At 40.3% G+C, this 16,339-nt stretch overlaps 1 protein-coding gene across 1 annotated transcript in view; it reads right to left on the minus strand.

Moving 5' to 3' along the window:
- Window positions 1-16,339, minus strand: part of igdcc3 (immunoglobulin superfamily, DCC subclass, member 3) — a 128,938-nt gene extending 112,599 nt beyond the window's left edge. Inside the window, exon 1 of the mRNA XM_036584499.1 lies at window positions 16,002-16,339. Within this exon, the coding sequence (XP_036440392.1) occupies window positions 16,002-16,065 (64 nt within the window). The 5' untranslated portion in view covers window positions 16,066-16,339. The remainder of the gene's footprint in view (window positions 1-16,001) is intronic.

Raw genomic sequence — 16,339 nt, forward strand, 5'->3', positions numbered from 1 at the left:
AGACAGAGAATGAAAGAGAAAGTGAGACACACAGAAAAAGACAGAACGAGTGAGTAAGGAAGTATAGAGGACGGTGAGAAACAGAAAGGCTCCCACAACAGTGACGGGTGTCTCAGCTCTGTTGGCAAAGAGAAAGAAAGACACGCAAGCAGATTTACGGCAGACAGAGGCGGTAAAAAGAAGCAGAAGAGCTCCTGAGAAAACTTCAGCAGCAAGACAAGAATTCTCTCTCTCTCTCACTGTCTCTCTCTCTCTTCTGCTCTCTCATCTTCAGTCTTTTTCACTCTTTTACATTCTCTCTTTCTCTGATCCCCTCCCAGAGAACTAAAATGAACTGAATTTTAGTCATTATATTTCTTGTTTGTTTTGTTTTTTTTTTTTTGCTACTGAATATGATGTGATTGAAATGCACTGTATGTATTTTGGTCCCGAGGCTACAATGAGGGGAGCTTTCACACTTAGACTTTTTGTTGGGGACCAGTCAAAAGTTTTCTTTAGTTTGGTTTATTTTGACAGGTGTGAATGCTCCACTTATACTTGGGCATGCAATGAACAAATGAACCCCACTGAATCCACTTCCAAGCGAACACTGGTTCAGTTTCCTGAAACACACTTTCATGATGGTCTGCACCAAATGAGGGAACTCAACATTAGACCATGGTTTTCATATCAGAAGTAGCCTATCAGAGCTCTCCCCAGCGAGGACAGTGGGGAGAGAGCCGCGAGTGAGTGGGGAACGGCACGCAAATCCTGACCACTGCCGAGGAGGCGAGTGACAGCGGGAGGAGGACGTCATTAGGGCCGAGGAAGGGACGCATGCCACACACCCTTATTACATTTAATTTCCAGTCAAAGCAAATGGGATTAGATATACGACAATCCACTTGCATAAGGAAAGAAAAAGTCAAAGAAAAATAAGTGGAAAAACTGAAGTTTCCAAAAATGTATAGAAAATGGAACTGTTAACAACCGTGCAACACCTGGAAGACCACCAGTACTCAACCTGAGGGACCAACAGTACTTAAAGCTTTCACGTTTGAAAGAGAGGAGAAAATTAAGCTCCACTCTTGCTACAGATCTGAAAACATCCACAGATGTTTCTGTCCATCCTTCCACTGTGAGAAGGCAACTCAGCGCTATGAAAGGATGTGTAGGTGTCAAGAAGCCATAACTGAGAAAAGAAAACAGACAAAAAAAGGAGAACATTTGTAAATCAAACAAAGAAGCTGCTGGTGTTCTCAGAACAATGGACTGACCACCCCAGAGTCCAGACCTCAACATCACTGAGTATGTGTGGAATTACTTGGATTGTGAGAAGCAGAAAATGCAACCAACATCTAGGACTGAACTTTGAAGGTGTGGAAAAATATCCCTGCAGGTTTCTTGACTGGAACACCTACTTGTAGTTTTAGCTACTGCAATTTTAAAACCAATCAAACTAAATGAAAAATGCTTGTCACATAACCCAGAACTCAAACACACAAATTAGGCATGAAAACAACCCATGACTAAATAAAAAAAGAAGCAAAATGAACACTGATTTAGTCCATGTGATGGCCTGACTACCCCCTCTCCCTTTCTCTTTTTCTCTCTCTCCCTCTCCCTCTCTTCTCCTCTGTTATCCGATCTTCAAAGACGAGTGTATCTTTGCATTCCGGTCCTGCCCCTAAAGGCTGGTATTTTGGGGGCTGGAATGTGAGTGATGACGCTAGAGGTCCTCTCAGCCTGACCCCTCATGCAGTGCCCCTCTACACTCTACCGCCCCATCCCGATCAGGCTGGATTCCTGAGCCTCAGGGCAGGGGCCGCTAATGCTCTCTAACATCAGTGCCTGAAACCCTATCCCTCCAGCTCGGAGGTACAGGAGGTCTCGGCTAAACTCTCCAATCTGTTTACTTCCCTCACTTAGTATCATCTGCCTAATTCATCCCTCTTTCCTGTCCAAACCGCAGCCATGAAAACACTCTCCGGTGTCAGGATTGAACAAGACAGAAATAGTTAGTAAAAGGTGCTTCCTCACATGCTTGTGTGTGTACATGGTGTGCTCTTTCAAATGCTGAACATGTCGGCCTGCCACTTGCTGCGGCTCGTTAATAGCATACGTGTGCTCATGGCCCATAAAATGTATGTGCCTGTGTCTGCCCCGTAGGGGACTGACGTAGTTTTGGGCAATACAGGAATAAAAAAATATCACAACACTTCAAGATATTTTCCTGATACACAATATGTATCAAGATATTTAGTTTTTCTGAGATGTAATAAGTGGGAACAGTCAAAATAGATACTATAAAATACTATAATAAACCTATTTTTTGGATAACCTACAAAATAACAATAATTTTCATTAGATTTCACAAACTGTACTGCACTAATCCAATTAAACAGGACTAATTGTAATGAAACATGCAGTTGATGTTATTTACATACTGACAATATCGACAGTATGCTCAGAAAAGCATATCACAATAACAATAAAGTATTGTCATATTGCCCAACCCTATACTAATGCATCATTTAAAATGACTCACTCTCTTTTGAGAGAAATATTGAAAGACTGAAAGATTTGAAAGATCACTTTCCTTAGCTAACTTGCTTGGCTATAGTCAATGCAGTGATACATACAATAACAACTTCCTCAGTAATTAAGGTAGATAAACTAACAACACTTGCGTCTGTCATTCAGAGGATGAATTAACCATAATTTCACCAGTTCTAAATACTCTTTGTATAGACGTATAGATACATATAGACATAGATATGCATCAATTAAGGAAAATAAACTAACAGCACTCGAATTCTGTCATTCAGAGGATGAATTAACTATAATTTCACCAGCTTGTGATGCTTGTTTACAACTTATAAATCTACTGAAAAAGAGCTTATTTTAAAGAGTACGGCAACCAAGTGCCACTGAGGGAGTGACATACCTGGTAAACAATACACAATAGCCAACGCATGGCCGATGTATTATCTATGATTCTTTTTGATGATTAAAAATGAAACCTTGATTCTTTAGAATATCACCTTTCAAAAATATTCTTTGATAACATGCTAGGCTAATGCTGCTGTCAGAGTAAGAGTAATTGCAGGCTCGTGCACAATTAGACCCCAGGGAGGGCTTGAGGCCCTGCACTTTTGGGGCAGTACCATCACCTGTGGCGATTTCACCTCAGTGATTCCGACCTGTCACAGATGCACACATCACAGCACTGGAAATCACACCAATAAAGCAGTGATGATATCTGATAATGACACATCATTTTGCTTAATGTAATTATTCCGAACAACCAAACGTAACGTCAACAGCAAGGAAGCACACGTTTTCTGTCATTGTAAAAACACCTGATTTATGTGAGGTTTTGTTGAGCTTTTAAAGAGACCACCTGCTTAAAAAGAGTTAGAACTCAATTTTCTCATTTTTGTATAAAACAGTCAGAGCAGTGAATAACACTATTAGTGAATAACACTCATTTTACTCACAGAAAGGTTGTCAGTTCAATGCCCTATTCTGGGTGTCCTTTGAATTTTTTGAGTTACTGCCCCACAAAATGTTTGTGCACAGGCCTGATTCTTTGTTAAAATGCTAGGCTAACACTACCACCAGAGTAAAATTAATAAATGGTGGGCTAACATACTGCATCATAATATGGTATCTTACAGTGGTGAATCTGACATTTGTCATACATCACATGACAGTCCATGACTGGTTATGCTCTCACTGAGTGCAATGGACAAGGTCTCACCGGGTGAAATGATGGGTGGGCGATGCACTACTCAGTCACCCATTCAATCAGACAGGATTCCACCCTTACATGGTAAATGTATATATAGTAAGTGTGTGGTCAAATAGAACGGAAGTATATTACTGCAACTGACATTATGAATTGATTAGGGTACATTTAACTTAATTTTAAGTAAACATACAGCAAGTACTTTATACAGACAATTCTGCAGCCACTGAATTATTTATATCATTTCACATCTAATTACTGCATTATAGACAGTATATATACATGCTTCTGGTGCTTATCTTTTATATTTATCTCTTTCCTGACCTTCAGGCACAAGCAGTCGCATGTCAAAGCTTATAGCAGTTTACCAGTGGATTTTTAATAGACAAGATAGGCTGGAACAACCATACCGCTGATAGAGCAAATTGATAACTTTGTGCAATAAGATCATGTAACATCACAAAAAAATGTAAAAGTGCAGCTAAAACAGCATCACCTGCACTGACTTGTGGAACAGCCATGCCCACTATGGTAAAAATTTATAGTAAATGCCACTAATTTACTTCATACCACAATGCCACCCACGATGAATTTTACAGCAGTTTACTTTGTATCACTGCAATTTCACAGCAATTTTTACAGGGTTGACAATGCCTCATGGTCATTTGTTCAAAGGGACCCAGTGTAAGTATTTATTTTACGGTTCTCAAAGTTAATGTGTTAATAACACATAAACACCATTAATAATTAATGATAAATCATTATTATTATTACTATTATATTTTCTTAGTTTGACCATTTCTATAATCTTTAGTAGTGTAGACTGGAGCACAGCTGCTCACGCACTGTATCTCGCTGCGACTGCAGCCCTTTTGGTTAAATGAAGCTTTTAAAAGGCTTTTAAAGCAACACCTTCAGCACCTACAGTAGATTACTCTGGATAGTGCTTACAGCAGAGCTGTGGGTAAATCAATGAATAGGAAACAAACAAAAGCAACAGCAAGGTGAAAAGTTATAGTTGCCCTTGAGCCCTCCACTGTAACAAGAATCCATGAGCTGTATGAATCAGAACAAGAAAGAGAAGCTACAGTCACGCATGAGCTGGTAGCACTGGCCCATTTTTATCAAACTTCTCACAGTAAGAATTCTGAACTGGGGTCAAACACTGAATAGATCTAACACTGAATAGAAATACACAAACTGATGAAAGCTGATCTTAAATCAGTGTTCCGTGCTTGATAAATATGGGCCATTGACTGTATACATGATACATATGATTTATAAACTCATTCGTTGGAACATGCAGCTACTGTTGCTCTCACTGGACGTTGGTGATGTAAACTGGAAACTGCACTTATTCTGTGGAAATCATGTGATTTTCATGTTTGGATTCACGTGAACACTGCGTTAAACATTCAATAATGTACTGAAAGCGAAAAATACACCCTGCCAAAGCTTAAATTGGCCACTTATAAACATATAGCCAAATTTGCTGCTTTTTAAATGGAAAAAATAATTCTTTAGAGTAAAAGTTTAGCAAACCATGTGATTAACTACCCAAAGGTAATGCAATTAATCATGATGAGCTACTTTTTTCATTGGACAGCCATAGTTTTATTCTATGTATAGAAATACTGAGTACTGGATTTACAGCTGTCTCTTTGGCCTACGTCAAGTTTGATGATTGCAGCAGTGTATCAGGATGGTACTGATAACAGTGAGTTGTAATGCACCTCAACAGGGGAGAAAACAAATGGAGAGCACAGCTGTACACAGCAGCAGAGGCTACCCAGCAGCTCCTGTACTCATAGCTGACTGAAACTCACATTCACATGACCCCCAGCACTTACAGCTGAGTTTAAACAAGGGACAAGCACCCTGGGGTTTAGGATTACCCCAGCGTGGATCCAACAGCAGCCTGGAAGGCTCACGCATATGCAGACACACACACAACTGACACACCATCCCAGCCTTCCTTAACCCTCAGCACGCACCACACAGATAAAAGGCAAATAAAGATAAAGGCACTATACAGCACTGCAGTAACAGAATCATTTTCTGCAAGCGCAGACATAATAGTGGGTGGTATGGCCAAAAATTTATATCACATATTTGTATAATTCAAATTTCTGACAGTTTCATTTCATACATGGGTCCTTTACTCATGCCACCACCATCAGACACTGCTGGAATATATATAAATATTACAGTCATTCAAACTTCAGCACCAGCTGGTTCATGGCTTGTTGCACAGACAAAGCAGGGAGACTGCAACAGCACCTGATGCAGCTGACTGAGTCAGGTGACTCCTCAGCCAGGCCTCATTGCTCTGGTGTCCATGTTAGGCTATGACTAACCCCAAAAGCCCCACAATTCCTTTATGTCCGCTGCCTTGAAAATAGAATGGACTACTTCAAATAAAATGGACTGGACAGTGGGAGGTGATTGAGGATCTGCTGTGTTTTCATTTCCATTTGAAACGACATCCAGCTAAAGTGGTTAAATGTAATGTGGTTTGCACTGTTTGTATGTCACATTATCATTAATGAATTATGTAGAAATTTTGAAATCCCTTTAATTGGACGTTGTGAAAGTTTAAGAATGTTTACATACAATAGCAACAAACTCTTTCATTCCAAAAATGCAACGAAAATCCCCTTTTCCATGTGAGCCCTTTAAAAGTGAACCTGTAAACCTGTCAACAGTACAGCAGACACCTGTTTCAATATAGTTTAACATTTCTTTCAGCAAGCTCCACCATCCAGTGCACTTTCAGCAAGGTTATTAGAATAACAATACATTTTGTGGTTAGCAAAAAAATGTTTTTGTACTTGTCATGAAAATCAATTCAAATATTAAGCACTTTTTGTAAAGCTTGTTTTATGGCGAGTTGTCCTTTGCTGCTTCTGGCATTTTCCATGCAATACAATCAAGTTACAGGCCCTGACGGGGCATTTCAGGACCTTTTAACACCACCGTATTTCCGTGCGAGCCTTCATCCAGCTGTGCGCAGCCAACAGCAGAGTAGCGCAAGCTGCAGTGGCCTTATGCTCTTATCCATTCAACACGGTAATTCAATCAAACCTGCAGTCAAAATATCAGCTGTGTGAAAATACCATCTCTGTAGCCCTCCATGACCTTGAGTCAGAGATCTACTACAGCACGTTCCCAAAGATCTAACTGACGTAGGCACACACACCCACACACACACACACACTCATGCAGCTCATCTTCATCCATCTTTCACTTTAAATACCAGTCACTCAGTCAATCTAACATAGGAACATGGAGAGGTCACTGTTTTCCTTTTCCTCTTTTCATCTCTCTATCTCTGTCTCTTGGAGCATGTGGTACATTTTCCTGTGCATTCTGCAATGCAAACTCTACCTACACACACATATTTGTATGTACACCTTGTCAGGATGTGGGGATATATTCACTATATAGACAAAAGTATTAGGACACACCTTTTAATTGTTGAGTTCAGATGTTTCATCTACACCCATTGCTAACAGGTGGATACAATTAGGCACATAGCCTTGCAGTCTCGGTAGACAAACACTGGCAGTAGAATGGGTTGTACTGATGAGCTCAGTGACTTTAAACATGACACTGTCATAGGATGCCACCTCTGCCACAAGTCAGTGAAATTTCTGTCCTGCTAAATCTGCCCCAGTCTACTGTAAGTGCAATTATTGTGAAATGGAAGCACCTAGGAGCAACAACAGCCAACAAAGCGTTAGACCACTCAGTGCCTATCCTCGTTAAATCACTCACTAACAAGTTCCAAACTGCCTTTGGAAGTAACATCAGCAAATGAACTGTGCATCAGGAGCTTCACAAAATAGGTTTCCATGGCTGAGCAGCTACACACAAGCCTAAGATCAAAAAGCACAATGTCAAGTGTCAGAGGGAATGGTGTAAAGCACCACATGACTCTGGAGCAGTAGAAAAAGTAGTATTCTGTGGAGTGACGAATCATACTTCTCTATCTGGCAGTCTGATGGATGAGTCTGGGTTTGGCAAATGCCAGGAAAACATTACCTGCCTGACTGCATTGTGCCAGGTGTAGAGGAGGGCTAATGCTATGGGGTTGTTATTCACTGGTTGGCCTAGGACCCCTAGTTCCAGTGAAGGGAAATCTTAATGCTTCAGCAAACCAAGACATTTTGGACAGTTGCTTCTAACTTTGTGGGAACAGTTTGGGGAAGGCCCTTTTCTGTTCCAGCATGACCGAGCGCCAGTGCACAAAGCAAGGTCCATGAAGGCATGGCTGGGTGAGTTTGGTTTGGAAGAACTTGACTGGCCCGCACAGAGGCCTGACCTCAACCCCATCAAACACCTTTGGGATGAACTAGAACAGAGATTGTGAGCCAGGCCAACATGAGTGTCTGACCTCACAAATGAATGTGCAAAAAATCCCACAGACACGCTCCAAAATCTTGTAGAAAACTTCCCAGAAGAGTGGAAGTTATTACAGCTGCAAAGGGGGGACCAACTCCATATTATTGCTTATGGATTTAGAATGGGATGTCATAAAATCTCCTGCGGGTGTAATGTGTAAGTGTCCCAATACTTTTGTCCATATTGTGTAGATATGTACACACCCTATACTGGGAACAAACTTATATGTGGCTTTTTTCAGCAAACTTAAGCGCACAATTGCTATTCAATTACTTAACATACTGGGAAAAAAATAAAACATAAAATATACAATAACTTTTGCACAGGCCACATTTTACTTTTTTCCAATATGTTAAATTCTACAATAAACAGTATTTTTGTATTAAAATCTGCAATGGTGTGCTCTCTGCAGGGGATATGTTACCTCTTTTGTCACTTAGAAAATCAATAAAATATGTTATTTGACCAAGGTTGCCTTTGCATGCATATGCAAACTTGTGCGTACAACAGTAAAAACATACAGTTGACTCAAAAGACTGAGACTACTACTGGAAATTTTTTGTGTTATTTTCTAATTTAATATAAAGTTTTTAATTATAAATTATATTGCCAGCATAACAATTTGAGTGAAAAGTACAATCTTTTTAATGCTTTCTTAGTATTTGGAATGTCCTCCTTTTGCTTTAATGACAATGGCTGCAACTTAATTAACTTAAACATGCCTCTGATGAGTAAACCAAATCCACCTGAGAGTCTGAACATGTGCTTCAATGGAAGGGATTTTTCTTGTTTTAAATTCTAAAACTGCTTATTTCCAGGTTTAAATTAAACTAATCATATTTTTTTACGCGGTCTCAGACTTTTGAACTCCGCTGTATATATCATGGCTGGCAAAGTTAACACGTTAATAACATGTTAACATAATAAATTATTAACCACTATTTTTAACAGCATTAACAACTTTTACTATCTTGACCTTTTGACCATAATAGTGCAGACTGAAACCCAGATGCTCGTGCCACGTATGCCACTATTACTGAATCGATTATTGTAGCCCTCTCATTTAAAGACACAGATACAGCTAATTTTTAACATAATATTTATGCTGGTTTTAGTCGTGACAGGGTGGAGACTAGCACATGCTTCCTCTGAGTTACGAGAAGTGACATAACTTCTGTTATGTCATATGGGACAGCATTGGGTTAAGTGACAAAATCTTCATTTGTAAGGTACTTTCTAGTGGGAGGCAGCTGTACCAAACCCTAACCCCTAAATTTTAAATAATAATTTCAAATATTACTTATGTTTTTTTTTTTCATTTTTTACATTTCATTTCAAGATTTAAATTCATCAGTTCAATTTTTAAATAAAAAACATTATTCAAAAAAATGTTTAACGTTTTCATGTTACTATCAAAACACAAAGAGTTTTAGTCCGTTTTAGCCATTCCCCTGCATTTTAGAGCAGGAGGTGACACTGCATCCCTGTCCCTCATGGCCACATGGTGAGCAGTTAGATCCCATTGTTTTATAGTAAATGTATATCAAAATCGGAAAATCAGACTTTTGGGGGGATTTTAATAACAAACTATGGTTTTATGTGTGTGCAGCTGTTCAAAGCTGTGTTTGCTAGTCATGTACTCACTAGAGTGTTTGGGTTATGCTCAAAATTAGCAAAAATTGTCACTACTGAAACATTTATTAAAGTTTCAGTAGTGTTATGATTATTTTAGTAGTGACAAAATAGAATGTTTCATCATTTTTTTAATAAAATAAACAAAAGTAAGGCTTAGCATCATTCAGTGCAAAAGTAATTTAGTCTAAAGTCTAAATCAGTTAAAAAACAACTGTTTATTTGCTGAATTTAACATATTGGGAGACAAAAAAAGCACAAACTGTGGCCTATGCAAATATTATGGCACACATATACTTTATGCTAAATGCAGTAAATAAATAGAAAGTGTGAACTAAAATTAATTATGTTCTCTGTCAAGCATGTGTTAACTTATTTTCACTTAGAAAATCAACAAAACAGAATTTGGCTGGGGGTGTTGATGAAGCCACTGTTGCAGTCACTGAACATCAGTGATGAAAACTGGAAACTTTAGTCCACACACTGGAAATAACATGACTTTTATGTTCAGTTTCATGTGAACGCTGCTTCACACGATAAAAATAATGTTATTGAATAACTAAAAGTAATAAATACATTCAGAGGAAGCTTATTCTGTCCGCTTACATAGCTATGACAAAATACACTGCTTTTAAAATGGAAATAAAATCTTCTTTTAGGATCAAACTTGAGCAAATAAGACAAATGTGATTGATCACATTTACCTACACTAATAGCCCTTATGTGTAATATGAATTAACCTAAACCTAACCCTAATATTAGCCCCAGTAACTGAAAAGATTTCTTTCTCTTTCCGTTTTAAACAATAAACCATGTAACTTGTATAAAAACAATTTTACAAAGCCAGGAGCATTTTGTTGAAGGTTAGGCCTGTACGTCTATGGTTTTCCCACAAAGTCAGGATATTTTTGCCCTGAAAATGTATGAAAAGAAACAAACACACACACACTTTGTCCTCTTCGTAGCTCAATCCCAACACACACACTCACAAGCACACACACACATGCACTCTCTTCCCAGGCATTCACTCTGACAGTCCTTTTGCCATTGGGGTGGCTTGTTTTGACTGCTCTTGTTTAGAAGGCTGCCAGCCTGTCAGGCTGCTTGCTGCACGGCCTTTCAACTCCTGTCAGGACTTACAGCAGCTAATCCTGATGCTGTGAAAGGCCACAGAAACTAGCCCAAATCATATTACACTGATCCCCATCACCAAGTCCATTTATCAACCTTCCCCAAAAAAGCACTGTAAAAAACAAGTTTACCTATTACTAGTCTGAATAACCATCAGTTAATTCAGTCTCTAAATATAATAAAATAACTGACTGTTCACTTTTTGAGACACTGCTACCTTGTGCTCCACTCAATGGACACTTTATGAGCTCCACCTACCTTGTAGGTCAACTCCATAGGTGTACAATTACAGAATGTAGTCCAATTTGTCAGCCAATCTCTAAGGCATTCATCATTGGTCAATTTCTAATCAGGTGACTATTGTTTACCGGATATTATTTAGGTATTAAACCGTTCTTTACATGCCTAACACTAACTGTCCATGGCTGTAGTCACTAGAAAACAGGTGTTTCTATTAAAGTGCCCAGTAAGTGTATAGACTGCTTACAAAAGCTATATTCTCTCTGCAGCCAACACAGCCCAGAAGTCAGTCGATGCATTAATGTCTAGAAGGGCGGCAGCACATTGTTTTCCTTTTCCTAGACATCCGTCCAGGTAAATTATTAATCGATGGGATTCCATTCGACCTCTTTAAACACATACTTCTCCCGGCCGGGAGGGACGCCCTTCACCTCTCCACAGCAGCAGGGCACATCTATTTCTCCCCCCTCCTCTGCTTACCGTATTGATCCATAACAAGCCCACAGTTCCTCTCGCAATCACGTCAAGTCAGGCAGCTGAAAAATTCAGATCAAACCACCGCAGCGGCGTTCACACACTGACATTAAATCCACACATATCTTCCAACAAGCACGAGTCTCCCAGTTCAATTATCACCTCAAATAAGCAGGATCACCCTTCATTCGACTCAAGTGACTCGTGGTGTTTATCTTTCTATAGAAGATTAAAAAGAGTGCAGGTTTATGGAACACTGAGGTATTTATTATGCTGTGAGCAGATGCTCCTTTACCAGCGTGCTCTCATTATGCAGAGCACCACAAAGGACTTATTACTCTCTCTTTTTGACTCTGTTTCTGTCTGTCTTTCTCTCTCTCCCTCTGTTCCTCTCACTTTCTCTCCCTCTCCCTCTGTTCCTCTCTCTTCATTCTGGATGCGGCACCATCACTGTCCTTAGAAAACCTTCTGATTCCTATGAAGCACTTTAAGCCTTGAGTTTTCTCAAGAGTAGGTCAAAAGAGTTCAAATCCAACCCCTTAAACTCTAAGGCCCAAACTTCAACTCCTCACTCTCATATCTACATAACTTGCATATTAGTAGTTATCATACAGTTAGAACTATCATCAGAGAATCTGGTGGGTTTCATCGCTCAACATGGCCAAGGATTGCTGTCTGTCTTTCTCAAAGCAGATCTGCCTACTTTAACACCTTAAAATCCCAGGCTTATTACATACTAATGCTTATTATTCAGTAACTACAGGGACTGCAATGAAAACTGTCTGAGCTATTCTTAGGTTATAGAAGTGTGGAATAAAACTTTGGGCCTGCCAGTTGGGCCTGGCCATTTAAGGGGTTACCAGGATTGGCTCAGTTTGACTGACATTCAAAATGATCACATACAGCACTACAACAAAAACAGACCCACATGAAACAAAACAGTATGTATTGGCTAGAATATCTTGTTTACTAGCTTTTAAACGCTTCAAAGAAAACTCTCTTTTAAAGACTCTGTTTTTCCAATGCAGCAACTATATTTTGCTCCAAAAGACTTGTTGTCACCATATGCTGAGCAGGCAATTGCCCGCAAAAGTTTCCCATCAGATGTATAAACAATGGTGCACAGAAGTGCATACACACTGACATGTGAATAGCCAGAAGAGTGTAACTTCTTAACAGTCTTAACACTCAACAATCTTAACACTAACAAGTTTTTGCCTGAAATGGCATACCCAAAGTAAAGGGGGGGCGCTGTTCCCACATACTTTGGGCTACCATCACGGTCTTGGTCTCATTTGAAAAGTCACATTCAAGTTTTTTCCAAATCGTCAGAATAATTGTATGAATTACTGACACAGAGCAATAGAGGATAGAATGGAGGAGTTCATTTTCATCTGACTTATATATCTCTCAACTGCCTATTCCTCTAGGTTCGTTAGGTTCCCTACTTCACCTTACAAACATGACTGAGCCACAGGACAACTCTTATCCTGCAGATTTGTTTGCATTTGCTCTTTCGGTGCTTATGTTGCAAATGAAATGACCATAACTACTGTAAAAAAAATACAAGCATTCTAAGTGTATGGCATCATTGTATTGCTGGATAATTGAATGCATAAAAAAACAGAAGTGTATGATGGGAGTGTGCTTGTAACCAGTACAGAAAAGGGTAAGTGACAAAATGATGACAGCTTAGCGTACAGTAAATATCAGACAGCCCATGTACCTCTATGCCCTGAGCACCAGAGACTACTGCATAGAGGGGGGCAATATAGCAAAATTTAATATCACAATACTTCAGGAAGTTTGTAACAATACACAATGTTCAGTGTACATTCGTTCTAACATCTGATAAGTTAAAACAGACAAAGTCATGCCACAAATTAAAAATACTATCAAAAACAATGAATCCAATTACTTGTATTCAATATTTCACACACTGTGCTAATAATTAGTCTTAACAGGACTAATAATGCTGTATTTTAATCAAACATATAGTTAGAAAGTGATTTGTAAGAACTGACGATATCCACAATATGCTCAGAAAAGCATATAGTGACATACTATAATGCAGTTTATCAAGATAACAATGAATGCTGTCATCCTGCCCAGCTCTACTACTGCATAATTTACAATAATGTTAGAATATTAAGTGCTAAGATGAATATCTATTTAATAAGACTGCATGTTAAGGGGATTAATTTTGCTTATGTGACAAGGTTTCTTCTACTTGTTTACTATCACTACTTAAAGTAAATCTAGCTTACTTTGTGATACCCTTCAACTTGAAGAACATTCTGTGTCTTTCAGTCATGCACACATATCAGTCAATCAACTGCTCCCTGATACCTGTAATTGTGGACAACAGTTACAAAATAGGGAGGAAATTGCATCTGAGAGAGAAAAACCATCTGATGTGTTGACACGCCCACCCCTTTACCCCTTAACTGACTGTGATTGCCTTATTAACGGTCTCTCAGTGGCACTCACACAAACAACGTGCATTTTCTGAGGAAATCTAGTTGATAAAGCATGTGAGAGCTGCTCACGTGATACTAAACGCAGAAGCATGAGCTCATGATCACGCCGGTAGGTGATGAAGTTGAGTAAACCATGATTTTTTACAGCCCCATCACCTCTATGCTGCTTTAAATGAGGGTCCACATGGGGAAAGCCAAGCCTCACGTTGGCCGTCAATCACGGTGAACAAAGAAGCCAGAGAAATGTGAAAAAAGAAGTGAAGCGAAGCCTTTACATTTCATCTTTCCACTTCAACCACTCCCCCCACCCCAAACTACACCAACAGACGGTCAATCAAAGCCCCCTGGCAGCCCCTGACAGATAATGGCTTCAAACTGCTAGAGCCAGAAGACAGGAGGCATATTTCTGGGCTGCACTTAAGACGAATGGAAACGGTCACTTGAAACACACGTGGATGGCTTTGACTTGCTATCTTCACTTTTCTTTTCTGTCCACCTAATCACCCTCAGTGAAACAAACCACGATGGGGTTCACCATGGGTGAGGAACATGTGAGGGCGGATCAAATAGCCTACAACATGCATAAACAGCCAAAGCGAGGGAAGCATGGAGATGAAAGAAGATCTGCGGTTGTAAATGTTAAGATATGAAGAGCGTGTGTAACAGCCTTTAAATATAGATTTAAATATAGCTGTTCAAGGCCGTCCATCTCAAGCTGAGAACGGAGAAGACTGGAAGAGGCAGGCTAACAATAAAACACGCGGAGGGCTCCCTGGTCCTTTAACACGAGTCCACACACATACACAAGGGGGTGGGGGGATGCAGTCTCTCAATAACGATCAGACTGCTGCATTTAGCAACAAAATAGGGCTAATTGATCACCCCCTTTCCCCCCACTCACACAATTCTTTGCTTTTATGTTACTCTCATGCTCAGCATAATGCCCACCAACATAAAGAATATCAGCGATATCCTGACCCAGATTAAGACCAAGTCGAGATTAAGACCAACTGTGAGACCACTGATACTGCAATTTAGTTCAAGATTAGGCTTCATCCATGTCCAGAAAACTGGCACGCAGTGAGGGATTAAACCCAATCCTAGGCTACACAACACTCTGAATAGAGATCCTCCACTGAAAGGAAAATGTATTTTAGGACTAGGCTTAATCCAAAACCAACCCCAAGTGTTGAAGTGATACATCCATTGGCCTTAGTCAACCTACACAGCACAGTGTTACATTAACTCAGTGCTGAATATCTATATTCAATGTATGTACAGTGTTGAATCAGCATAGTGTTGAATTAACACCTACAGTGCTGAACCAAAACCAACAGAGCTGAACTAAAACGAACACCACTGAAGTAACAGCTAGAGTGTAGGTGCAGGTCTAGGCCACTGGACATGTGCTATAATAAGATATTTCATCACTCATTCAAGGCTTGGTGTCTTCAGCATGTCCAGGTGCCCTGTCTTGACCATTTAAAGACCTGGAGGACCTTCTAAGGACCTTCACAAAAACCATCAACAGTGCTGAAGTAAGACCTCCAGTGTTCATTTCTGTCCAGCTAGACACAAATGAGCATCATAAAAATCAACTGAACCCAACAACTGTAGGTTTTAACACTGTAGACATTAATTCAGCACTGGTGACTCCAGCCTCTGCTGATGTAACGTATGTGCATCTGAACACACTGGAGCTTCCCCAGTCCAGCCCTGAGCTGCTGGAGAGCTGCGGGTCAGTAGGTTCACGTTCAGTAGCCTCCGCTCCTCCACAAAGCTCCACACACCCACTGGCTTTGGGAGACGGCAGAGAGGCGATGTGATGCCCACACACACTCCTCTCCCCTCACCCCCAACAGCAGTAAGGTGCTGTGCAGAAGCTGCAGGCAGGGTGCTGGTGCACTTACCAAACAGAGGCAGCAGCCAAAGTCCCAGCAGCCGCGCGGCCAGGCGGCGCCAATCGGTGGCCATCAGGGTCAGTTTAAAAACGCTCCGCAAATCCAGAGAACAAAAGCGAGCTGAGGAGAAGAAGAACCGCGCATCCGAACACAGACCGAGCTACAGAGCGCGAGCCGGGACCGAGCACACTCGCGCCATTTTGCACATCTACGAGGAATGTGGGTCTCTCTCTCTCTCTCTCTCTCTCTCTCTCTCTTTCTCTCTCCTCCGCTTCCACTGTATTCCACCGCTCTTTCTGTCCTCGCGCTGCTCTCTGGCTCCTCACACGCACGCGCGTCCACGCTCC

Source organism: Colossoma macropomum, unplaced genomic scaffold, assembly GCF_904425465.1.
Source record: "Colossoma macropomum unplaced genomic scaffold, Colossoma_macropomum, whole genome shotgun sequence".
Lineage (NCBI taxonomy): Eukaryota > Metazoa > Chordata > Actinopteri > Characiformes > Serrasalmidae > Colossoma > Colossoma macropomum.